The sequence below is a fragment of the Engystomops pustulosus genome, chromosome 3 (assembly GCF_040894005.1).
Source record: "Engystomops pustulosus chromosome 3, aEngPut4.maternal, whole genome shotgun sequence".
In the NCBI taxonomy this organism is placed as follows: domain Eukaryota; kingdom Metazoa; phylum Chordata; class Amphibia; order Anura; family Leptodactylidae; genus Engystomops; species Engystomops pustulosus.
In genome coordinates, this window is record NC_092413.1 from 147412495 (window position 1) to 147440394 (window position 27900).

The window sequence follows — 27900 nt, forward strand, 5'->3', positions numbered from 1 at the left end:
GGCAGTGTGGCTATGGGGGGAAGGTGGGCAGTGTGGCTACGGGGGGAAGGGGGAAAGTGTGGCTACGGGGGGGAGGGAGCAGTGTGGCTACGGGGGAAGGGGGCATTGTGGCTACAGGGAGAGGGGGGCATGGGGCTACAGGGGGAGGGGGGGCAGTGTGGCTACAGGGTGAGGGGGCAGTGTGGCTTTAGGGGGAGGGAGGCAGTGTGGCTTCAGGGGAAGGAGGCAGTGTGGCTACAGGGGGAGGGGGGCAGTGTGGCTATGTAGGGGGGATACACTGTGGCTACGCGGGGTAGGACAGTGTGTCTAGGTAGGGCGGAGACAGTGTGGCTACTAGAGGGAGACCCATAAAGGGGCCCAATAAGGCTCTGTTGCCCATGGGCCTACTAGAACCTGGAGCCGGCCCTGTTCCAAGCAGTGAGCTTCACTGACCATCTATGACTAAAACTATGATTTGTAAAGCGCTGCAGAATTTGATGGTGCCATATAAAGATTATTATTATAATACAGAAAATTGTTTTTTAAGATCTCTTTGCTATGGTCATTTACATCAGCTTTTTTCATGTAGTGTAGAATGTTTCTGCAACAACTGCGGCAGTGATTTTACTACCATGCTGTGTGTGAAATGTAATGTAGTGTTAGGTGTGTGTATCTGATAAACATCTGGTGAGAGTCCATCAGATGATAGTCACTCCATGAGCACTTTTTATAATACAATGCAGCCCTCTGCTGTCAGCAGAAGTTCCCTGTCATTTTCGGAACCTATCACCAGTCTCAGAAATGCAGGACATTGTTATTTCCCTTTGTCCTCTTTGGTATCAACAGCTGACGATTCGGTGGGACAGCTGGTGATAGTGTCCCAGAGGTCTGCTCAGACCCTAAAATAACCATTCCAGACATTGCAGAGAGGTTTAATCCACTCCACACAGAGGACATGAGATGAAAGCATGGACAGCGTGCTTGTGCTACTCTCTCTGTGCTTCACAGGTAGGCTCTCATCTCATCCTTCACTGCTTGTAGTGTCCGTGTGACTAACATATAGATATACCTGGAAATGGAGAAAGTGTTCACATGCTTGAGAATTGCCGTCTGATGGCTTCCTTGCATTGAAGCAATTGTCTGTGAGCTGAGATCTGTACCTGTTCCTATGAAGCCACAATCTTGCCGAGATTTCTTGCATGCTAAAAACATGGTTTGTCTACATCTAATTCTATCACATACCAATACAATATGTCATCAAAAACCTATAGTATTCAGCGCCATTTCTTCTGGCCTGTTTTCAGGTGTGTATCCAGCTTGATGCCATATTTGCTCTCATTTTAGCAAGTGTTCTGTGAACTATTTTTCAGGTCATTGAATTAACTAATAATAAAAGCAGCTCTAAAACATATGACTTGTATACATTGTGTACAAAATTGGTTATTTAGGTTTGTATTTGAGTTGAATTTCAATGCACGTGGAACTGGTATATTTTATAATTCTAAGTCCACACAAAAAAAAAAGTGACAATTGCATTTTCAAAATTTTGTGCTGTCATGGGAAGAAGGATTATCAATAAAACTTCATTACAGACACCTTACAGCTGATCATTGCAGCCTTGGACTAATGTAAAGCTTCTGTATATTTATCTCAGAGAGTGCTGCTCTGCAGGACTGAAAGTTTTATATTTTGTGTATTCTTATAAATTCTTTTTGTCAAATGTTAACCTTTATGAATGTACTTCAGTAAAAGTGATTGGTGCAGGTATATCTTCACAATCTGCACCATGAACCCCAAACTATGTGCTAAAGAATCAATCACCCATAGACTCTTTATCCCAACTTTGTAGATTCATTGCATTAGCACAACTTTGTGCTTAAGCCATGTCAATCATTCATTAAGCACCAAGATGATAAGAATGAGATCTGTAAGGTCAACTATGGAACTTTTTTTCCCTACTTTTGTACTTCCAGGAACTTTACTGAAGCAGTGGTCTGACCACTCCAGACCATCTATTGATTCTATCGATGGATGGTGTTGCAAATGGTGGATATGGCAGAAACAAGATTCTGGTGAATTGTAGGGTCCCTAGCAGAAGGAAACTAACTTACTGGTTTCCCCTGGTGTTTTTGAACCAGGAGAACCTTATTCGGAATCAGTCATTGAGTAAAACTTTTTTTTTTAAATTTTATTATTCAATAATCAACAATACAAATCGTAAAAAGCAAGGATATCATTTTCAACAATTTCATGTTCAAAATTTGTACTGAAAAATACAATAACTAGAAAACACCAAAACCAAACCAACCTCTCTCCCACCCCAACCACCCCAGAGAGGAAACAGCAATAAAATTGGAAAAGGCACAGCAATAAAATTGGAAAATTTGAGTAAAACTTAAAATCATATTAAATCAAAATGTTTTATTTGACTTTTCTGAAACTCTATAAATACTCGTTCATTTTCTCTCTGATTTTAATGGCAGTGGTCTCATGCTACAATGAAGAAGAGAGGCTTCTCACCTATTTGATGCAGAACTACAATAAGGATTTGCGTCCAGCAAAAAGAGATGGAGACATCATCAGTGTCAGCCTAAAATTGACCCTTACAAATCTTATCTCACTGGTATGTTGAAATACAAATATTGTCTAGCACATGATCTTTCAAGCATTAATACATATGTGTATGTGGTCATATAGATTTACCATGTGATAAGTAATTTCCTCATTGTTGGTAACCATGGAAAGCTTTAGGAGATATCACATAATAATTAGGCCATTTTAGAGTGCAATAACTGAAGGTTTTGTTCCATAATGGACAGTCTTGAGTGGTAATGTCAAAATCATGGTCATCGTATAGAAGAGACAAAGGCATCCAGGCTTCAATTGTCATCTAAGGCAAGGAAGGTTTGGTCAGACTGCAGTGTTTGGTCACTGCATTAGAATATTTTGAATAATCCTTCTTGCTTATACTCCCATATGTTGTATAAAATAAAAATGTCCATTGAGCATTGAGGGGGGTTATCCTTTATATGACAAATAGTAGATATGTTTATATGGCACTAAAGTTTGAGTGTACACTACAGATCAACTATTGGAGGCCTTTCCTGTGGATAATACACCAATTGTTATCCTGGACAATCCCTTTAAGAGAATTCTGGGTATTTCTACAGATAATGTGAAAGACTTAGCAAAGTATTGCACATTGGACTAGTGCTGATTACAACTAGACTGACTTCTGAATACGCTAGATTAGTCATAGTGTCTAATCATGAATCTGATCATAACAGTCAAACTGACATTTTGGGGATGTATACATATATGTCCCCATAGACGCCTATGGTCTCTGGCCGCAGTAAGGTGACCACATATGTTTTTGGCGCAACAAAATCCAGACCAAACCATAGTTAAGGAAAACTTAAAATATGGAAAGAAGTGACTTTTGTGTAACAAATGTCTCAAAAAGAGATCTGAAAAAAAACATTGAACACAAGGGAAAAGCGAGATTGATAAATTACCAAAGAAGCAGACAGAAAAAAGAGACAGAGATTAGGTAAATTACCTCCTATATATACTCTATATCCTCTATATACTCTGTATCCTTAATCTTGTACTGTTCAGAAAAGTAATTTAATGCTGAACTTGCTCTTATAACCCATCTATTTAAAAAAGCCAATCACATTCCCTAACTGCATGAAATCATCCACACCAGTTCTCAGAGACAGTGTAGGAGATGTGGATGCTATCCCCAGCTGCCCCCTGACCACTGTGCTCTGCAGTTGAACTCTCTCTCATACTGTAAATACTCAAGCACAAGTCGAGGCTCCTAATTTTACCACAAAAAAACTGGGAAAAGTTATTAATTGGTGTATAAGCCCAAGGAATGGAAATACAACCGCTACTCTACTAAAATGTCCAGCAACAGCCACACCTCCTTTAATGAAATGTCCACAGCAGATGCCCCCTTTTATGAATGATGCCCACAGCAGAGCCCCCCTTTACATAAATGTCCACTGCAGAATCCCCCTTTACATAAATGTCCACAGCAAAAGGCCCCTTTACATAAATGTCTACTGCAGAAGCCCTCTTAACATAAATGTCCACAGCAGATGCCCCCTATACATAAATGTCCACGGCATAGACTCTCCTTTAATAAAATGTTAACAGCAGATACCCTCTTTAATAAAATGTCTACAGCCGATGTCCCTTTACATAAATGTCCACAGCAGATACCCCCTTTAATAAAATGTCCACAGCAGAGCTCCCCTTTAAAGAAATGTCCAAAGTAAACCCTCCTTTAATGAAATGTCCACAGCAAATGCCCCCTTTTACACAAATGTCCACTGCAGAGTACCCATTTAAGAGTGCCCAATAGTCCCCAATAAAATGTCTGTAACAGAAGCCCCCTTTAATAAAATGTCCACAGTAGATTCCCCGTTTAATAAAATGCCCACTGCAGATGCCCCCTTTAACAAAATGTTTGCAGCAGACCCCCTTTAATGAAATTTCCACAGCAGATACCCCTTTAATAAAATGTCCACAGCAGATGCAATCTTTTACATAAATGTCCCCACTCTATGAATGAAATGTCCACAGCAGGTCCCTCTTAAAAAAAACCCTTTGTGCAAACCTTCAGCTTCTTCTCCCTGGTCTCGCGGCTCTGTCTTCTCCTGGTCTCGCGACTCCCAGGCAGGAAAGGAGGAGACAGCGCCACGGGCCCGGGGAGGAGAAGCCTATATCTCAATATAGGGCCCAGGTATAAGTGGGCGTGGGCCCTTCGCAAGCCAAAGGCCCTGGGAGCCTGCCCATACCGCCTATATGAAGATCCACCATTGATGGTGGGTACCATATCCAGCATGCGTCTGTATGCTCGCCGGGGCTACGGCTTTGTGAGGATGCGTCTGGAAGAGGTGTTGTAATTTTTTTCCCCTTTTCCGAGGTCACACCCCCTATTCCTACTAGTTGGAAACTGCTTGAAACCCTTACTAAATGTGGTATAAGGCATTTCAGACAGTTTATTTACACAAATCACTTCAGAATTCTGCTGCAGACAGCTTGATAAGTCTCACTCTCGTTTTGTATTCAATTTTAAAAACCAGTTCAGTAGAACTATAATGACAGACAGGAAAAGAAAGGATTGCAAATGCAATAACTCATTACACGGTTCACTTCAGCTATTGGTCTAATATGCCCCACCTTCACTGGGACAGATAACTGGTCATAGGTAAGACCCATATAATCCAGGCAAAAGAAAGTGCTGCAGCACTACTGGTGATTGTAGCTGTAAAACATAGTCTTCTATATTGAAAATAAGTTACATGATATATATACTGTGTATCTAGAGAACAGCCAAAAAAGAACCAACTGATGCATGTGGACAGATACGTTTTAGTCCTGACCAGGACAAACATCTAGAAATAAGTCAGGCAACTTAAAGGGAACCTACCACCACGAATCTACCTATAAAGGTAGATCGGGTGGTAGGTGGATGTATGGGACGTGAGGATAGCCCTTTTTAGAGCTAATCCTCACATCCCCGCTAGCGTAGCATAAACTTTATTGCCCTAATATGTTAATTTAATTAAGCGGCTACCGGGGCGTGGAGTAGCCGGACACGAGGCTACACGGCGCGGCTACTCCACGCCCCAGTAGCTGCTTTCCCCCGCCTACCCTGTGATCTTCGGCGCGCAGCTGCCAGGAGCATGCGCAGTAACTCCGGCCTCGTTCCCGAGATCGCGCATCTTGGCCGGAGTTACTGCGCGTCCGGCTTCTCGGACGAGCAGTTCAGGCTACTGGGGCAGGTGATTATGGGAACAATCAAAAATCACAGGCAGAAAAGTCTAGCCCCAAGGATAGCTTTATAGATGGCTAATGAGATAAGAGCCAAGTGAACAACCCACTTAAGAGTAAGGTAATGCTGTAAACGGTAACGATAACGTCACAACAAGGGTACACCGACTGCCCAACTATGCCAGTGCCCATGCACTGCCACTGTTCAGCAGAAACCTGCCCTGTATGGAGAATAATCAGCTTATGAGCTCTCTCCATACACCCTTAAAGGCATATACAGTGGTGAAGAAAGTATTCAGACCTCTTTAACTTTTTTACTCTTTGTTTCAATGCAGCCAATCAAAAGATCGAAAAAGTTATTTTTTTTTGCTCATTAATGTACATTCTGCACACCATGTTGACAGAAAAAAATAAGAAATGTAAATAATTTTGCTAAATTATTAAACAAGAAAAACGGAAATATCACATGGTCATAAGTATTCACACTCTTTGCTGTGATACTCATAAAATAATAATAATAATAATAATAATAATACTCTTTATGTATCCTCAAGGAGAAATTTGACTACTGTATACAGCTTAACTATACAATACATCCAAAACATAACATAAAAACATATTTTTATTATTTTTTTTTCAATTTTTATATTAATTCTATGTTTTTATGTTATGTTTAATAAGTGTTGTGTGGTGTATCTTTGGATGTATTGTATAGTTGAGCTGTATACTGTAATCAAATTTCTCCTTGAGGATAAATAAAGAGTATTATTATTATTGTTATTATTATTATTATTATTATTATTATTATTATTATTTTATGAGTATCACGGCAAAGTGTTTTAGTAAGAGATATTTACCATTGAAGTGTAGGACAGAAAGATTTAGATGCTCTTTTGTACCTGCACCTATTAACCTGGTGAATTTAATGTCCAGTAAGCAAATTAAGTGAATATGTGTACATATTTTTATTAATTTTTAAAAAAAAATTTATATTAATTCCTTGTACACATATTCACTTAATTTCCTTAGCGGACATTAAATTCACCAGGTTAAAAGGTGCAGGTAAAAGAGCATCTAAATCTTTCTGTCCTACACTTCAATTGTAAATACCTCTTGCTAAAAACACTTTTTTGACCCTCTAATATATCACGAACTGGATGTTTCTCAGTAATTTTCCTGAACCTAACCAACAATCTCTTTTCTAACACATCCTTCCAATCATCTAATTTCTTCCTACAGAACTTGCCTTCCTGATTAGCTTATTCAGCCTGAATTTGTCCCATACTGTAATACAAGTGCCCCACGAGTCAACAGCAAAGAAAATTGTGCACATAAATACTGACTGGTAAAAATTACGCAATAAAGACCTACCGTATATACTCGAGTATAAGCCGACCTGAATACAAGCCGAGGCCCCTAAATTTGCCACAAAAAAAACTGAACATCTATTGACTCGCGTACAAGTCCAGGGTGGGAAATTCATTGGTCACAGCCAGCCCCTTTTCCCCTTGTAGTCAGCCAGCCCCCGTTTGCCCAATTCCTTAATTTTGACTTTGTTTTTTTTCTTGCCTCGAGTATAAGCCAAGTGAGGTTTTCAGCATATACGGTATATAACAAAACTTCACAAATTAGTTGTCAGGTTCGCTAGGGAGATTGCTGGGACTTCTGGTTCTTCTGGTGGTACCAGCAGCGTTCTCCGAACCCCGGCGCCTATCCGCGCAAACTCCACCTCTCGTCCTGGGCAGCGGCTGCTAAGATCTCGCGCTGTCTAGGAGTGGCTGGGACTTTGAACCTCTGCTTGGTGCCTGGTTGTTTCTGCACCATGAGGGGTTAATTCCCAGATGCTGTCCAGCACCTATCAGGTTCTGGAGGTGGAGTTCTTGCTGCATAAATTGCAGCTTCACTAGTCACCTGTGCCAGTGTTTGAAAATCCCTTTCTCCACTCGCTGCTCTAGGTTGTATTGCTCAGTATCTTTATCTGTATTGTTGTTACCTCGGCTAGTTTTTGACTTTGACTCTTTGCTTACTGATTTTGCTATTGACGTACCCTCTCGTTGTGATTCCGGCTTGTTTACCATTCTTTTGTGTTTTATGTTGTCAGTCTGTTTGTGTTTTCCTTCCCACACTTATTCCAGCGTATCTCGAAGTCTTCAAGTAGTCGCCCCACGGTTTAGCGTGGGGGGGCTATAGGAAGGGACAGAGGTTGGGGCAAGCTCAGGGCTCACTATCCCCTGTCTTTTGTGTACCAATCTTAACAGAAACACTGGCCACACATAGGTCTGCATCCTGTATCCGACCTGCTACATTCTCTCCTCCCATGGAGCCGTTGTCAGCTGTGGTCACTCAGGTCCAGATCCTAACTCAGTTTGTTCAGGATCTAGCCTCCCGTCTCCAAATTCAGGAATCTATGCAGGTTCCGCGGCAGACATCACCGCAGGATCCACTGCCACCCACACCTGAACCTAAGGTTCCTCTCCCTGACGTGTTTTTTGGTGACCGTAAGAAATTTTTTTCATTTCGGGAGGGCTGTAAACTTTATTTTTCCTTACGTCCTCGTTCATCGGGCACAGAGATTCAAAGGGTGGGCGTGGTAATTTCCCTGCTGCGTGGGGATCCGCAAAATTGGGCCTTTTCTCTCCCACTTGACTCTCCATCCCGTTCTTCTCTTGACGCTTTTTTTTCTGCTTTAGGCCAGGTTTATGACGAACCTGACCGCCGAGCACTTGCAGTTTCCCACCTTAGATCTCTGTGTCAGGGAAAACGGACAGCAGAAGATTATTGTGCCCAGTTCAGACAGTATGTGACTGACTCGCAATGGAATGACTGCGCCCTAAAAGACCAATTTATGTCCGGACTGTCAGACCAAGTACAGGACTTAGTCTTAGCTTATGCCGAGCCTCAGACATTAGATGATGCTATGACTCTGGTCATCCGAGTTGATCGTCGCCTAAGATCCAGGCGATCACCTCGGGTGTCCTCTGACTGTCAGCCAGCGGCCAGTCTGTCTCCAGGTAGTCCAGAATTGGAATCCATGGAGCTGGATAGCATCTCTCCTGCACAGCGGAAGCAACATCGACTGAGACGTCATCTTTGTTTCTACTGTGGAAGTCCTGATCATCTGGTCAACACCTGTTCCAAGAGGCAGCAGCAGGAAAACTTCCGCTCCTAAGCAGTAGTCGGGGGGACTGCTTAGGAGCTCAGGTACTCCCAATTGTGTCTAGAATGTATTTACCTTGTACGGTTAAGTTTCAGTCTGTTTCCTGCACTGGTCGCGCCTTTTTGGATTCAGGTGCTGCATCTAATTTAATCGATTATAAGTTTGTCTCTCAGTTTTGCATGTCATTGATTCCATTGTCCACTCCTATCCAGATGTCGGGTGCGGATTTGACCCCTCTACAGGCAGGGTTGATCAAATTCAGAACCCCGCAGATAAAGCTTATGGTAGGAGCTATGCATGAAGAGTGGTGTTCTTTCCTAGTTATGGAAAACTTGTCTGAAAATGTCATTCTTGGTCTACCCTGGCTCCGGATCCATAATCCGGTAATTAATTGGGAAACTCTGGAGCTGGTTCATTGGGGTCCTCACTGTAAGGATCACCTGTCCAAAGTTTCATTATGTACAGTAGTAGCGGAAGATCAGAGTCTTCCAGGTTTTCTCTCTGATTACTCAGATGTGTTTTCAAAACCCTTGTCCCAAGTCCTTCCTCCTCACAGGGAGTTTGATTGTAAAATTGACCTTCTTCCTGATGCTAGATTGCCAAAGGGTCGTATATATAACCTGTCAGTACCAGAACGGGAGTCACTGAAGAGTTATGTTGATGAGAGTTTGGCAATCGGACATATCCGTCCCTCTGAGTCGCCCACTGGGGCCGGGTTCTTTTTTGTTGAGAAAAAAGATGGTGGTCTACGGCCGTGTATTGATTATCGAGAATTAAATAAGATAACGGTAAAAAACTCAGGTCCTCTCCCCTTGATCCCGGATCTCTTAAATCAGGTTTCTGGGGCCCAAGTTTTCTCTAAATTAGATCTCAGAGGGGCTTATAACCTGATTCGGATCCGAGAAGGGGATGAGTGGAAAACTGCATTTAATACACCTTTGGGGCACTTTGAATACCTGGTTATGCCCTTTGGTTTGAGTAATGCCCCAGCGGTTTTTCAAGGGTTTATGAACTCCATCTTTCATGATTACATCGGTGTGTTTATGGTGGTATATCTAGACGATATTTTGATTTTCTCTCCTGATATGGTTTCTCACCAGCAACATCTCCGCCAAGTACTTACCAGGTTGCGCAAAAACCACCTCTTCGCTAAGCTGGAAAAGTGTGTTTTTTGCGTCCAGAAGGTTTCCTTCTTAGGTTATGTTGTGACTCCCTCTGATGTACAGATGGATCCGAGTAAGGTTCAGGCGCTCACGGACTGGGTTCGGCCTACCAATCTTAAGGCCCTACAACGTTTTTTAGGTTTCGCTAACTATTATCGGAACTTTATAAAGAGCTTTTCCGTGATCGCCAAACCCCTCACGGATCTGACCCGTAAGGGTGCTGATCCGAACAATTGGTCCCCTGCCGCTTACTCAGCGTTTGAAACTCTAAAAGCGGCATTCTCGTCAGCCCCGGTTTTGGTTCAACCTGACCTCTCTCTACCGTTTGTTGTGGAGGTTGATGCCTCCGAGGTAGGAGTAGGTGCAGTGTTGTCTCAGGGGTCTTCCACTCTCACCAGACTTAGGCCCTGTGCTTATTTCTCTAGAAAATTTTCTTCTTGTGAGAGGAATTATGATATTGGTAATCGAGAGCTCCTTGCCTTTAAGTGGGCATTTGAAGTCTGGCGACACTTTTTGGAGGGAGCTCTTCATCCGATAACTGTGCTCACGGATCATAAGAACTTGGTATATTTGGATACTGCTAAGCGCTTGAACTCACGTCAGGCTAGGTGGGCCTTGTTTTTCTCTCGCTTTAATTTTGTGGTCACCTACCGACCTGGGTCAAAAAATGTGAAGGCTGATGCCTTGTCCCGTAGCTTCGGGACTCCTGAGCTTCCAGAGGCTGCTGACAGTAATATTTTGTCTCCAGGGGTTGTGCTGGCAGCTGTCTCCTCCCACCTCTCCTCTCAAATTTTAGCAGGACAAAGATCTGCACCTAAAGACCTTCCGGAAGGCAAATTATTTGTTCCTCCTTCTTGTCGTTTGAGAGTGTTGGAGGAGACGCATTGCTCGGTATTGGCTGGTCATCCGGGAATGCGGAGTACCTTGGATCTCTTAAAGAGAAGTTACTGGTGGCCTCACATGACTAAGGATGTGCACGCATTTGTCCAAGCCTGTCAGGTCTGTGCGCGAGGAAAGACTCCCAGGAGACGTCCTGAGGGGCCTCTTCTTCCGCTTCCAGTTCCCACCAGGCCATGGTCTAAAGTGTCTATGGACTTCGTCACTGATCTGCCAGCATCTCAAGGCTGTTCAGTGGTTTGGGTGGTAGTGGACCGTTTCTCTAAAATGGGACACTTTGTTCCATTAAAAAAGTTGCCTTCAGCTGAAGAATTGGCTGAATTGTTTATACAGAATATTGTGCGCCTCCATGGTATACCAGATGATATTGTGTCAGATAGGGGCGTACAATTTGTTTCCAAATTTTGGCGAGCATTTTGTTCTAGACTGGAAGTTAATTTGTCATTCTCGTCGGCGTTTCACCCTGAGTCTAATGGTCAGTCTGAGAGAATGAATCAGGAGATGATTCAATATCTGCGACTCTTTGTCTCGGACAGTCAGGACCAGTGGGTGAAATTCCTTCCGTTGGCAGAATTTGCTATTAATAACCACTGTAGTTCGTCCACACAGGTATCTCTGTTTTTCTGCAATTATGGTTTTCATCCACGTTTCTCTTTTTCATCTGTGCCTGTCTCTAATATTCCTCGAGCGGAAGCTATTACATCCAAGTTGCGCTCGCTCTGGTCACAAGTTCGGGAGAATATTCAGAGGGCACAAAATTCTATGGTCCAACAAACTGAAAGAAGGCGCACTAAATCTGATACGTTTGTGGTGGGGGATAAAGTGTGGTTATCAACAAAAAACCTTAAATTGAAGGTCCCCTCTTTGAAGTTTGCGCCCAGGTTTGTGGGTCCGTTTGTTGTTACTCATATTGTTAACCCGGTTTCCTTCAAGATTACACTTCCAGCAGGGTGGCGGGTCCATAACACCTTCCATAAGAGTCTTCTGAAGCGCTATGTTGAGCCTGTTTTGCCTCTTTCTGACCCTCCTTCTCCATCTATTGTGGAGGGGAATCTGGAATTTGAGGTGGAAAAGGTGGTGAATTCCAGATGGGTAGGTAACTCCCTGCAGTACCTGGTCCATTGGAAAGGTTTTGGTCCTGAGGATAGGTCTTGGGTTCCGGCTAGAGATGTTCATGCTCCACGGTTACTCAGGTTATTTCATCAGACCTACCCTCAGAAGCCATCGTTAAGATCTAGGGGTCCGAAGGCCCCCCGTCAGGGGGGGGGTACTGTCAGGTTCGCTCGGGAGATTGCTGGGACTTCTGGTTCTTCTGGTGGTACCAGCAGCGTTCTCCGAACCCCGGCGCCTATCCGCGCAAACTCCACCTCTCGTCCTGGGCAGCGGCTGCTAAGATCTCGCGCTGTCTAGGAGTGGCTGGGACTTTGAACCTCTGCTTGGTGCCTGGTTGTTTCTGCACCATGAGGGGTTAATTCCCAGATGCTGTCCAGCACCTATCAGGTTCTGGAGGTGGAGTTCTTGCTGCATAAATTGCAGCTTCACTAGTCACCTGTGCCAGTGTTTGAAAATCCCTTTCTCCACTCGCTGCTCTAGGTTGTATTGCTCAGTATCTTTATCTGTATTGTTGTTACCTCGGCTAGTTTTTGACTTTGACTCTTTGCTTACTGATTTTGCTATTGACGTACCCTCTCGTTGTGATTCCGGCTTGTTTACCATTCTTTTGTGTTTTATGTTGTCAGTCTGTTTGTGTTTTCCTTCCCACACTTATTCCAGCGTATCTCGAAGTCTTCAAGTAGTCGCCCCACGGTTTAGCGTGGAGGGGCTATAGGAAGGGACAGAGGTTGGGGCAAGCTCAGGGCTCACTATCCCCTGTCTTTTGTGTACCAATCTTAACATTAGTTCTACAAGAAAGTAGTGAAAACTCACTCATAATACACTCATTACACATTATATTATTGCATTTCCTTCATTAAAATACACAGCAGAAATCCAAATAACAGACTGTCCATAGAAATTAAGAAGCTAACCAAATACTATAGATAGGCATATTTTCGTAATCTAAAACTAGAGAAAAATCTGCCTTAAAGAGAATCTGTCATGCAAAATAACCCCTCTAATCTAAATACCGTATATACTCGAGTATAAGCCGACCCGAGTATAAGCCGAGACCCCTAATTTTACCACCAAAAACTGGGAAAACCTATTGACTCGAGTATAAGCCGAGGGTGGGAAATGCATTGGTCACAGACCCAGCCAAGTATATAGCCAGCCAGCAACCTATAATATACAGCTTGCCCCCAGTAGTATACAGCCTGCCTCCAGTAGTATACAGCCTGCCCTAGCCTGCCCCCAGTAGTATACAGCCTTCCCCCAGTAGTATACAGCCTGCCCCCAGTAGTATACAGCCACCCCAGCCTGCCCCAGTAGTATACAACCACCCCAGCCAGCCCCCAGTAGTATACAGCCACCCCAGGCAGCCCCCAGTAGTATACAGCCACCCCAGGCAGCCCCCAGTAGTATACAGCCACCCCAGGCAGCCCCCAGTAGTATACAGCCACCCCAGCCTGCCCCCAGTTGTATACAGCCACCCCAGCCTGCCCCCCAGTAGTATAAAGCATGCCCCCCAGTAGTATACAGCATGCCCCCCAGTAGTATACAGCATGCCCCCCAGTAGTATACAGCATGCCCCCCAGTAGTATACAGTGTCCCCCCAGTAGTATACAGTCAGCCCAGAATTAAAAAAAAAAACTTATTTACTCACCCTCCGGTGGCCCCGATGCGCAGCGCTGCTCCCCCGATGTCATTGCGGCTCCTCTTCTTGGGCGCCGCAACGCGATGTTAAAGAAGACAGAAGAAGGCGCGGAAGCAAGAAGAGGAGCCGGGAAGCCACAAGAGGAGCCGCGATGACATCGGGGGAGCAGCGCTGCGCATCGGGGCCACCGGAGGGTGAGTAAATAAGTTTTTTTTTTTTAGTCCATTTTTAATTATTTTTGACTCGTGTATAAGCCGAGGGGACGTTTTTCAGCACATTTTTTGTGCTGAAAAACTCGGCTTATACACGACTATATATGGTACTTTAAATGCCCTAAGGGACCTCAAAAATATAACCTGCTATTTCCCTTTTTTATATGTTTATTTATATGCTGCTGCCAGTCTAATCTCTGGTCTATCAATAATATGTAGCACACTTTATATAAACAGAGCTGCAAACGTTCAGGGATCAATCCAGAAACAAAAAGTCCCAAAATAAGCACACAAAGAAGAGATATAAAGGTTTTTATATCTCTTCTTTGTAATCTCTGGTCTGTCAGGATCAGTGGTAGTGGACCCTCTGTACCACCACGGACGATGATGTAAGCCGACACCTGGGAGCGGAGTCTAAGTGGTACACGGTTTTCACCAGAGTCCGCCGCAAAGCAGGTTGGACTTGTTGTGGCGTGGTACCACCAGGTTGCTTCATAAACGTGACTTTGTCTGCGGTGGCGGTCAAGGCAAAGTACAGAGTCATAGAGCAAAATCGTCATAGGGGGCAGGCAGGAGGTCAGGACAAGCAGCACGGGATCAGAGTCGGGGATGTAGCGGAAGGTCAGGGCAGGCAGCAAAGGAGCGTAGTCAGAGACAGAATTGGGATCCCAACTGGAATTCACCAAACAATCACAGAGCATAGGAACAAGCTTTTCACTAAGGCCCGGCAGGGCTATTTATTTGATTGCCAAGTTGCCAGTGCCAATTATCGGCATGCTGGCCCTTTAAATCTTTAGAAGCCTGTGTGCGTGTGCCCTACGAGGCGGGGATGCGTGCACCGGATCGCGGGACACGGGGCTGGTTCACTGACAGGTGAGTGAGCCTGGGAGCACAGGGAGACACACATGTGCACCTGCAAAACTAGAGGTGGGTCACAGGAGCACCCATGATATGGTCAACATTGACCCCCAAATACCTGTACTCACAAACCTCCTCCACTTTTGTGCCCTTAATAATCACTGCCACTGCGATTTTCTGTAATAAATAATTAATTGCTTTGTTTTATCTATATTTAACAAAGGCCCATTTGTGGAACACCAACTCACATAATTGGCCACAGTTTCCCTATACTCCACTTCAAAATCTTTTGAAATACATCGGACAACAACTGTGTCTTAGGAAAACTTCTACAAGAAACAATCATCAGTATATTTAACTCACATGCTGTTCATTTCCTTTTGATTCACCTTGAGATGGTTCTACTGCTTTATTGGAGTCCGCCGATTGCACTTGATTAGGAAAGGCAAACACCTGTCTACACCTCACAGCTTATGGGCATGTCAGAGCACGTGGGAATCATGAGGTCTAAGGAACTGACTAAATAGCCCAGAGACAGAGTTGTGTCAAGGCACAGATCTGCCCAAGGTTACAAAAGAATTTCTGCAGCATCTAAAGGGGTATTCCAATCTGGGCATTTACATTTCATTGAATTAATTTGCCATATGTAAACATTTCTTCAATTGGATGTTATTAAAAAATGTTCCTGTGTGAAGATAATTTCTCAGAAATGTAGCCATGCTGTCCCTTAGAAATGAGATATCTTCCTCGGATATGACCCCCCCCACGCTTTGGCAGTGGTGGCCAGACATGTGCTATTGACCACCTGGGTTCAGCGTTCATCATCAGGACAGCTGTAGGACATGCAGTAACTCCTGAACATTTCATATACAAAAACCTTTTGTTTCTTTGTGCAATCACTCCAGCAGAGGTGGTCGTATCAAAGGATACAGTCTTGTTTGTAAGGGACCCTATGACTACATTTATGAGAAATTATCTTCACACAGGTAAAACAAATGTCTTAACATCTAATTGAATATATGTTTATGTACGTCAGAATAATGAAATTGAAAGTGAATGCCCAGATGAGAATACCCCTTTAAGGTTCCTAAGAGCAAAGTGACCTCCATAATCTTTAAATGGAAGAAGTTTGGAACAACCACAACTCTTCCTTGACTTGGCCATCCAGACAATCATGGGAGAAGAGCCATGATAAGAGAAGAACCCCGAGATCACTGTGGCTGAGCTCCAGAGATGAAGTAGGGAGTGTGCTGACTGAATCCTCTCCTCAGTCCAAGACATATACACTCACCGGCCAATTTATTAGGTACACCTGTCCAACTGCTCGTTAACACTTTGTTTCTAATCAGCCAATCACATGGCGGCAACTCAGTGCATTTATGCATGTAGACATGGTCAAGACAATCTCCTGCAGTTCAAACCAAGCATCAGTATGGGGAAGAAAGGTGATTTGAGTGCCTTTGAACATGGCATGGTTGTTGGTGCCAGAAGGGCTGGTCTGAGTATTTCAGAAACTGCTGATCTACTTGGATTTTCATGCACAACCATCTCTAGGGTTTACAGAGAATGGTCCGAAAAAGAAAAAACATCCAGTGAGCGGCAGTTCTGTGGGCGGAAATGCCTTGTTGATGCCAGAGGTCAGAGGAGAATGGGCAGACTGGTTCGAGCTGGTAGAAAGGCAACAGTGACTCAAATCGCCACCCGTTACAACCAAGGTAGGCAGAAGAGCATCTCTGAACTCCCAGTACGTCGAACTTTGAGGCAGATGGGCTACAGCAGCAGAAGACCACACCGGGTGCCACTCCTTTCAGCTAAGAACAGGAAACTGAGGCTACAATTTGCACAAGCTCATCGAAATTGGACAGTAGAAGATTGGAAAAACGTTGCCTGGTCTGATGAGTCTCGATTTCTACTGCGACATTCGGATGGTAGGGTCAGAATTTGGCGTCAACAACATGAAAGCATGGATCCATCCTGCCTTGTATCAACGGTTCAGGCTGGTGGTGGTGGTGTCATGGTGTGGGGAATATTTTCTTGGCACTCTTTGGGCCCCTTGGTACCAATTGAGCATCGTTGCAATGCCACAGCCTACCTGAGTATTGTTGCTGACCATGTCCATCCCTTTATGACCACAATGTACCCAACATCTGATGGCTACTTTCAGCAGGATAATGCGCCATGTCATAAAGCTGGAATCATCTCAGACTGGTTTCTTGAACATGACAATGAGTTCACTGTACTCAAATGGCCTCCACAGTCACCAGATCTCAATCCAATAGAGCAGTGATGGCGAACCTTTTAGAGATCGAGTGCCCAAAATGAGACCTAAAACACACAAGCTTTTCCCAAAGTGCCAACACGGCAAATTAGGCAGTAACAAACTTATTGCTACCAGAATCTTTGAGCTTCAATCCGACCCTGTCCACACCTCCTCACTCTTCAGACAGGACCAAGCAGCACAGGATGGGTCACTACTTGGACTGCCTGAGACTGCAGGAAGGTGTCATGTCAGGCAAACTCTGTGCCTGGGAGACAGCCCGAGTGCCCACAGAGAGGTCTCCGAGTGCCATCTCTGGCACCAGTGCCATAGGTTCGCCACCACTGCAATAGAGCATCTTTGGGATGTGGTGGAACGGGAGATTCGCATCATGGATGTGCAGCCGACAAATCTGCGGCAACTGTGTGATGCCATCATGTCAGTATGGACCAAAATCTGTGAGGAATGCTTCCAGGAATGCTTCTTGAATCTATGCCACGAAGAATTGAGGCAGTTCTGAAGGCAAAAGGGGGTCCAACGCGTTACTAGCATGGTGTACCAAATAAAGTGGCCGGTGAGTGCAGTTTGCAGCCTGCATATAGTTTGCAAAAAAACACACGAATTAATTCCAGACAAGCAGAAATAATATTCTCTAGTCTGATAAGACAAACATTGAACTTTTTGGTGTTAATTCTAAGCAGTATGTGTGGTGAATACCTGGCATCTCCATCCTTGATGACAACTTCTTCCCAAGTGGACCCAGACATCAGAAAGGGCCGAAGGTTCACCTTCCAACAAGACAATGAGCCTAAGCACACACTGAAAATAACAAAGCAGTGGTTTCAGAACAACTCTGTCACCATTCATGACTGGCCAAGCCAGAACCCCAACCTAAACACAATTGAGCATGTCTGGAGAGACTTGAAAATGGCTTCCACCAACGTTCACCATCCAACCTGAGAGAACTGGAGAGGAGCTGCAAGGAAGAATGGCAGAGGATCCCCAAATCCAGGTGTGAGAAACTTGTTGCATCATTCCCAAGAAGACTCATAGCTGTACTAGCTGTGCTTCTACTCAATACTGAGCAAAGGGGCTGAATACTTATGACTATGTGATGTTTCCATTTTCTTGTTTAATAAATCTTCTAAAATTCTACATTTCTGTTTTTTTCTCTGAAGATGGGGTGCAGAGTGTACATTAATGAGCAAAAAAGGTGGGTACTTTCCGTACCCACTGTACATTTTAAAGCTTTTAACCAAACAGTTATTTCAATTCTATATGTAAAGTATAAAATTGTTTCCTAATCTGTACATATTACATGAATCATCATTGGAAACTATGAAGAACAAGCATAGAACATCTTCATCCTACCATAAAGTATTGTTTCCTATTAGATCCCCTTGTGCTCCAGTGCTGCCACTCTGGTGTTCTCACCCTGGCAGGGGTCACTTGTTGATGTCTTGACACTCCAGCAGTACAGTAAGCAAAGACCAGCAGGGAGCATCGGAGCGGCAATGCTGGAGCAGCAGGGGTTCTAACATGTAAGTATTGGTTGTTTTATACAAAGCTTTAAGTCCTTCTGCCTTGGTTTTTATCATTTTATATCTTCTGATTCCTTTACAGAATGAAAAAAAAGAGGCTCTGACCACCAATGTCTGGGTTGAAATGGTAAGTTTATTATATAAACATGCAGTACATGACAGAAGCAGCACCCAATGGACCTTGTATCCTCCTGATAAATATATTTTGGGATGTCACTTAATACCCTCTTCTTTATACATTTTGTATATATTAACATGTCCTTCTCTAGATTATTTTCCTTTTTACTTTGCTTTCAGCAATGGATGGATTATCGCCTTAGTTGGAACCCTGCAGAATATGGCGGCATTGAAACCACACGTATTCCCTCCACCATGGTGTGGCTACCAGATATTGGCCTAGAAAACAAGTTAGTAATATCCCAAACCAGTGTGAAGAAGCATGTGGATTGATTATAATAAGTGATGTGGATTGTGCACTTTTTATTTGGTCCCTCCTTTACCCCACCACTGTATCAACAATAATTTAGTAGCCTGTGCGGCAATACCATCACAGTAACAACCATATAGAAATGTGCCTCCACAGATTTACCTAAAAGTTACAGCTTATTGACATGTGCAATATGTAGCTCTCCTATAACAACACACATACAGCCAGCTTGGCTCCCTTGATCTATGTACTTTGTTAATACTTACTATTCTTGTACCACTTTTATAATTAATACTATGTTTGCTCAAAATGTATTTTCACAATTTGTCTGAACTTCGTTTACTAGAGTGCTTTATTTTAGAAGCTCTTTCAATCTGAGCATTGATGCATAAAGCTTAGGCTCCAGTAGAAACATAACTGTCCCTCCCTGACTGTATATAACTCTCTGCACTTTATTAATACTTATACATTCCACACCTACCCTTTTGCAGTGCAATATCTCCTTTGCGTGTAAAATAAATCCATCTAGAACTTGACACTTTCCCTGTATTTGTTATGCTCTCCTCCGCTGATATATCACGATGATTAGCACAGCATCACATGACCAGTGACCAGCCGGAGACTATGTTCTTTGCTGGGGGGGGGGATAGGCTGTGATTATTCTCTCATCTCCAAAATAAACTTAGATAACATAAAGATACAGTCAATAAGGGTGAGCTGTGAATTTCTATAGTCATAACTGTGTTACAGGAACCCATCCAATCGGTCATAGCAGTCTCTGCACCCTTCATCTTGTGGAGATGAATTACTGTCCTGGATAAAAAGTAGATCTCTACAGACTCAAATTTAAAAAAAAAAGTAATTCTCTCTTGCTGGGGTTTTCATCAAACAGGTGGTAAGTAATTGACATCAAGAAAGATGTTTGATGTTTGGTCTTGGGACAGTGGCATAACCATAGGATTGTCTCTCTAAGGTCCTGTGCACACAAACCTACGAGGGCCGTTGATACAACTGCACAATTAGAGGCCACATCAAGACGCAATTATTAACATATATATTTTTATGAACTTAATTCATTTGATCTTGAATACAATCTTGAAGTTTACACCTACTGTTATTGTTTATAAGAAACAATATTTTTGGATATGCTTACACTTTATATGGTTACTGGCATGTTCTTCTACATTTGCAGTGTGGATGGTACCTTTAACATAGCTTTGTACGCCAACACCTTGGTATCATATGATGGTTCTGTCTACTGGCTGCCTCCTGCCATCTATCAAAGCTACTGTCCTGTTGTTGTCACATATTTCCCCTTTGATTGGCAGAACTGCTCCATGGTGTTTCAGTAAGTATATGGATTGATTTATGATTCTACGCAGAACTTATATTTCAGAATAGAACACAGAGATGGATGTACAGCATATTCTCCTTTATTAAAACACAAACAACCAAAAAACAAAAAGTATTTTTATGCATTTCATAACCTGGGGGTAAACCAATCGTGGTGGCGGTGAATTTTTTCAATATTGTCTCATTTTTAATGTTAAGGACAGGCCCTTATTATGTAATCAGTGACTGATACAGCTCCTCTCCAATGAGTGTAACGAAATACAATGCACGTTGGAAGCACTGTAATTGTATATGCAGCTCCTATTCAACCACTACTCATGACACAGAGCCCATGCTTTATGTTAGAACAGTTGATTGTATAGGGATTGGTTTCTGGCCATTCACCATACAGAAATGCATGGCTTATCCTGAGGATAGCCCACCAATCAAAATTCCTGGAAAATGCTATTCATCTACAGGATAAAGCCTTTATCTTGAAGTTACCTGTACTCAAGGTCAAAGGTAAAATGTTTCAAACCCTTGCATGTGCTTTAATGCTGAAGAAATATCGAACTTGGGTCCCTAAGGCCCACTACTAAAATTCTTTCTGGCGGTCCACTCTACAGCTACATGCAAATATTAGTTGACCTTATTTTGTGAATTCCTGAATGTGCAAACATAAATTTTCTCAGTAGTAGTTTGCTGCCTAGTCCTGGCTTCTGGCAGTTTCTTTTACGTGAGTCATGGCAGTAGTTGCTGCCATGCCCTTGACTCTGATTTTTTGGTTAACAGTATCCTGTTGAATGGTTCGTGCCTTTGAGCCAGCAATATAGGTTCACACAGTGACAGATGAATCTTGGGGCCGGGGACACTTGATGCCCTGTGGGCTAAGTCAAGGGTTCCATCATAGAACAATTACAGACTGGACCAGCGCCAGCACTGGGCATACCTGGGCAAGTGCTGGGGCCCATGGCTGCTCGGGGGGGGCCAACATAAAGCTATACATAAGGAATCCATGGAGTGAGCGGGGCTATATCTATTGAATCCACAGTGGGTATGGGGGGCTGTATATAAAATAAACATGGGGGGGCTGTATATAAAATAAACATGGGGGGGCTGTATATAAAATAAACATGGGGGGCTGTTTGGGATGATATACTAGGGAATATTTTAGGGAACAGGAGACTGTTTAAGTTTCTGAATTTTTAATGCTGCCATGTGAGTTCACTGCAAAGGGGCCCACTGAGGCTCTGCCGCTCAGAGAGGTCTACTGACACTTGAAGCCGACATTGTTTACAGATATATTCAAGTGATCGTTAGCATAAATAATAAATATAAAGGTGGCTTCTCTTTCAATGCAGTTTTAGTTAGTAATCTCAAAAAAGTTTTAACATATGTCATTTTATGCCAGAATACCTTTTAGTGATGAATTATGACTTTTTGTATAGATCCCAGACATACAGTGCAAATGAGATTGAACTCCTCCTGACGGTGAAAGATGGGGAAGCTATAGAATGGATTGAAATAGACCCAGAAGCATTCACAGGTATAAAGTAATATGTATAACTAGTATCCACAGCCATCAAGATGTTTTCCTTATACTGAAGTGTGATTGATCTGGACATGGATTATCTACCCCTATGTGTCTATGTGTCCAGCCTGTAATGATCTATTTTTACGACTGATAGGAGCATGTTGGTTCTTTACAAATTAAGTGGCGATTGTACTAAATTTAATTACACTTTCTTGTAATTTTTCTGTTTAGAAAATGGAGAATGGGCCATAAAGCACATGCCTGCAAAGAAGATCATTGACCAAGGGCTTACTCCAGATGACATCAATTATCAGGCGATTGTCTTCTATCTCATCATTCAGAGGAAGCCTCTCTTCTACATCATCAACATGATTGTGCCCTGTGTTCTCATTTCATTTGTTAGTGTCCTGGTGTATTTCCTTCCTGCCAAAGGTATCAGTCACTTCTAGTTTACTGTCGCACATAACCCAGCTAGTCTACTTTCTTCTAGTTGCTTCATTCACTTCATGCTTAGTCAAGCTTGCCTAAATATTGGACAAACTGTTGAAAAGTAAAAGAGGCATAGAATTGCAATCTATGGGGTAAACAGCTATCTTAACAGGTGGAGAGAAAGGATATGGGAATGACAGAAAAAAGTGTTAGTAGATGTATTTTCTACCACATTGTGACAATTTTTACTCTTTGTTTTTAGCGGGAGGTCAGAAATGTACAGTATCTATCAATATCCTGCTGGCTCAAACTGTGTTCCTCTTCCTGATTGCCAAAAAAATTCCAGAAACATCCACTGCTGTACCACTCATAGTAAAGTAAGTGTTACCTTATCTTATTGTATTAGTAACCTAGTTTTTTTTAATCATTTTAGCGTTATACATGTGTTGATTATGATGGACAGTTCCCACCTTTCCACTCTAGTGTCCAATAAAAATAGACTAGTTATATAAATACTCATGTGTCGGGGCAAATGCAAAGTTGGGATTATGTTAATTTGTGCACAGAAAATCTGCTAGATAATTCTGTATCATATTTTTATATCAGTGTGGATTTTACAATCTGTAGTATAAAAGTTTTCTGCTGTGGATTCATAACAGTTTCCTCCTCTGTCAAAGATAGAGGAGAATTTCTCTGTAAAATCCACTGCAAGATATGCAGGTCCTAATAGGATACAAATACTTGTGCAGAGAGGCATATGTGCAGGCTTCCATGCCTGTCTCTACCACCTGGCAGGGCATGCAACACCTCCTATTTAAAGGAAACCTACCACTTGAAGTGGCAGGTTTCCGATGGCAATACCGGGCACCAGCTCAGGGTGAGCTGGTGCCGGAGCTTATTTTAGTTAGTGTTTTAAACCGCGGTATCGCGGTTTAAAACACTTTTTAAACTTTATAGCCGGCGCAGGCAGGTACACGCTCGGCGCTTACCGTGCGCGCGGCTACATAGGAAGTGAATGAGAGCCGCGCGCATGGTAAGCGCCGAGCGCGTACCTCCCTGCGCCGGCTATAAAGTTTAAAAAGTGTTTTAAACCGCGATACCGCTCCGGCACCAGCTCACCCTGAGCTGGTGCCCGGTATTGCCATCGGAAACCTGCCACTACAAGTGGTAGGTTTCCTTTAAAGGAAACCTACCATCTCGGATCTACTTATTTAGGTAGATCCAGTTGCAGGTTCAACTAATGAATGACATGGGAGCCCTTTTTAGGGCTAATCCTTGATGGCCTGTAACCTTATAAATCTTTTATCACCTAATATGGAAATATCTGAAAGAGACTACTGGGGCGTGGAGTAGCCGGAGCTGAAACTACACGGCGCGGCTACTCCACGCCCTAGTAGTCTCTTTGGATCCCCCTATTACGAGATCTTCAGCATGCAGTGCAGAGCCAGCGGCTGCGCTTACTTAGCTGCGAAGCCGAAGCTACTGTGCATGCTTAATAGCTTCATCACACTGTGCTCCTCCTTATATATACCTATGACAACACAAGCGACTCCGATGTGCTCCCTATACAGGCAGTCCCCGGGTTACATACAAGATAGGGTCTGTAGGTTTGTTCTTAAGTTGAATTTGGATGTAAGTCGGAACTGTATATTTTATCATTGTAATCCCAGGCAGAACATTTTTGGTCTCCGCTGCATTACAGACACATTTGATAACTGTTACAGATGATCATCATAGCCTAGGACTAAAGCACAATAAATTACCAATATCCACAGGTACGTTTGTAACTAGGGGTCGTATGTAAGTCGAGTGTTCTTAAGTAGGGGACCGCCTGTATATAAAACATACATTGGGGCTTATTTACTAAGGGTCGCAGATCGCACTTTCGTCGGACTGTTTGCGGTTTTTCGGGATTTGCACAGCTTTGTCGGGTATTTAACAGGAGTCTGTGCCGGGATTATGTCGCACACGATTGTATTGTGGCGCGCCTGCGCTGGCTTTCATGTAACAGAAATCAGGGGGCATGCTATCGGATGATCCGACTGATTCGGACTGAGCGCGTGATTTAACTTTCAAATTGTGTCACAAGACAATGCACATACATGCAGCAGGAAGAATAAGGTGAACTGCAGGATATTGGGCACGCGATCATCGGACAATGCACTTTCCTGAACTCCACAAGACCGGGTAAGTAAATGTACACCATTGTGTGACCACCTAATGGGGCTGGAATTTTGGAGGATATTTGCAAAAATAAAACTGTTTAAACTGTCTTGCGCCACATTTAGCATGACTTTTAGACCTTTTTTGCCACTTTTCTGACTTGTCTGACTAAGGAAGGTGGCCTTCAGTAAATGACAAGGCCAATGGAAAAAGTTAGTCCTCCAAAAATTCTGGCGCACAATTTAGACCAACTAAAACCCAAAGTAGGAACCAACACTAGAATTTATCATCACAGTGATATATATTTGGCACAGCAAAAGAATATTGATTTCCAGCTAGAGACTGGTGAAACCTTGTTAAATTCCACAAAATGTATTATAGTATATACTCTGACCCCAATTTGTGTGTTGTGTTTTATTTTACTTAGTATTATGGTACAGTGTTAAAGAGGCTTAATTTTATTTGTCCCCCTGGGACTCACCACATACTGCTGGCAGGGAGCCAGTTAATATGAAATAAACTATTACTATTTACTGAAATTATAGGCATTTTTAATCAACATAGCATAGGCAACTGGAACATCTCACCAGCTAAAATTGACAGTCCTGTTGACAGGTTCACTTTAAAAGAAACAGTTTATTTTGTTGATTGTACCAGACTTTGATTTGTTTCCATGGAATATTAAATTCTGACACTAGGTAACAAGCTCTCATACAGCTTAGAGTTGGGAAGTAATATATGGAAATCCCGAAACAGAAAGGGTTGTGTAGTTAAATTAGGGAAGCTCCAATGATCTTGTCCAGTTTTGGTTTTTTAATATGTTTGTTTAATGCAGCAGAACTGCTTAGTAATTGTAATTTTTCCCCGTTATTAGGTACTTAACATTTCTAATCGTGGTCACTATCACCATCGTAGTTAATGCTGTTGTTGTTTTAAATGTTTCTCTCCGCACCCCAAATACTCACAGAATGTCAAGTGGTGTAAGAGAGGTAAGAGGATGCAATTATTATATTACTGGGTATGTTATTATGTGAGCTCTAGGAGTACATTTATTTTAAAAGTATGGTACAATACCAAGAACAATACTTGAGTATAATTAACCAAAATAATAGAAACTATTATTATCTAGAAACAACATGACTCATCTGTGTATTTAATTTTTAATGAACATCGTGTAGTGTTTACTTTTCCTCCAGTTTATATATGTTTATCCTGTGAATAAACTCATCTAGACTGACTATAATTGGCCTGTCCTTAGGATAGGGGGGGGGGGGGGAGATCCCATTCTGAAGTCTGCTACAGGACCCTGCCTAACCTAGTTATGCCCCTTTTAATAGATCCTTATTTTCTAACTAATGGGCATGGCCATGGTCATTTTGTATGTGCTTCACACATATTCTTTGCTTTGTTATACTAGCTAGCAATGTCTCATTTGTCACTGTAGATATATATTATTTTTGATGCTGTCATATGTATAATATTCAGTCTACATCTGTCTCTGTAACTATGATCATACTCTAAAGCTTCAAGTACTTTTTGTGCTTAGCTCTTCCTGAAAAAGCTTCCGCGTCTTCTTAAAATGCACCTCCGCCAAAGTGACCTGGCTCCTGAACCTGCTGCGCTCATGCGTCGTAGCAGTTCGCTGGGGCTGATAATGAAGGCTGATGAATACATGTTAAAAAAACCAAGGAGTGAACTTATGTTTGAGAACCAGAAGCAAAGAGATGGACTCATGAAGGCTGTATTAGAAAAAATCAGTAAGTTTCTCTCCTCTGCTTAATTTGGTTGCATAAAATAACAACAACTCCAATTTTATTTTATGTGTGCTTCTAATTTAAGGCAAAGGCATAGGGAATGGCACTGTACAAGATCTTATTCATAGCCTAAGCCAAGCTGCTCCAGATATACGAGATACGGTGGAGGCTTGTAACCACATTGCAAGAACAACCAGAGAGAAGAATGAGTTTAAAAGTGTAAGTCTTTAATATGAACAATTACATATATATTTTTTTTTCCATTCACACACAAATCCATTGAACACTAAGGGCATTTTTATATCCAATTATATGAAATGTCATGTAGTTGTATAAATAACAGTATCTTAAACCAATGTGATCAATAAGTGATATTGTTTAATTTTTGTAGGAGAATGAAGAGTGGATTTTGATTGGTCGAGTAATAGACAGAGTGTGCTTCTTGATCATGTTCTCACTGTTCATCCTTGGGTCCATTGGGACCTTCTTGGCTGGTCACTACAATCAAGCACCAGCACAACCGTTTCCTGGAGATCCTAAACTCTATCTGCCACAGTCTCAAGGTTCTACCTGAAAGCAACACTGCTTCACTGGATGATATCTGCTCACGAGCCTTGCTAAGAGTCTACCTCCTGTACTGGCAATGATCTACTGGTCATAGACTATAAACCTTTACCTGTTAATAGCAAGGATGGTAAAGAGATGTTGAGGCTGCAAGTACTTGATGTGTCAGAGGCACTGATACATCTGCTTGTACTTGAAATGAGGATCATGACTTAAGTTTAGGGTTATATAAAAGGTTTATTTGGACTTTGTGGTTTATATACGTGGAGAGACGGAACATTTTGTATTCATGTACTATAGGTCTATAGAATATCACTATGTTTACTTTTGATTGCTATGTATATTGTATGTTAAGAAAAACACCGGGGGAAATGTATCATACGCCGTCGCTCATGTGCTGGTGAATGATAGTGGCCAGGCCCCCCCCCCCTGTGTCCCACCACATACATCAAGAGGCTTAGGCCTTTAAATGGATCCATTGGGGCGGCACAGCCACCGAGTAAAACTACATAAAACCTGGCATAGTTTTGCCCAAAAACTTGCTATAAATTCATACCTTTTTAAAATATATTGTCATTGTTGTATAAATTAGGTAAACACTATTTATGGCCAATACATGACTTGTATTCTAAATCCATGGAAGTTTTCTTCTCCATGTTTTATAACTTTGTTATGCTGTCCGTGAATGTGTGAAAGCTGATATGATGTTTTCCAAAACAGAAGATACTACTCGATAACATATTATTAACTCATAGAAAACTGACAGGGACGATTCTAACCTTTTTGCTGCCTGAGGTGAAAATTGAAAATGCTGTCCCCCAAACGTGTCCCATGATGCTACCTTACACACTAGAAGTCAGCCATTAGAATCAGACATTAGTGACATCTAGTATCTAGTACTTTACAGGTGACGATCTGCTCCATCAGGAAGAGGACTTCTTAATTTATGATTTCTACCGGCCATGTTTTATCTCTGCTGAATTCACAAACAAACATCTTTAGCTCCATGCATCCCCAACTCCACACTGTGCCCCTAAAAATACCACAGTCACTCACAGTATAATGGAGTTAACTACTCGTTAACACTTAATTTC

The 27900-nt window shown here is 42.5% G+C and overlaps 1 protein-coding gene across 2 annotated transcripts; it reads left to right on the forward strand.

The window, feature by feature from the left end:
• The first annotated feature begins 892 nt into the window (after window positions 1-892).
• CHRNG (cholinergic receptor nicotinic gamma subunit) lies at window positions 893-27864 on the forward strand. 2 transcript variants are annotated; one of them, XM_072142485.1, is made up of 12 exons: window positions 893-987; window positions 2463-2602; window positions 18686-18730; window positions 18901-19010; window positions 20223-20378; window positions 21811-21908; window positions 22128-22328; window positions 22588-22702; window positions 25363-25477; window positions 26035-26245; window positions 26328-26461; window positions 26634-27864. In XM_072142485.1, the coding sequence occupies exons 1-12, from the start codon at window positions 948-950 to the stop codon at window positions 26814-26816; spliced, it is 1548 nt and encodes a 515-aa protein (XP_071998586.1). In that variant the 5' UTR covers window positions 893-947; the 3' UTR covers window positions 26817-27864. The 2 variants fall into 2 exon arrangements, with proteins under 2 accessions (XP_071998586.1, XP_071998587.1); XM_072142486.1 differs by lacking the exons at window positions 893-987; window positions 2463-2602 and adding an exon at window positions 12548-12576.
• Window positions 27865-27900: the final 36 nt, after the last annotated feature.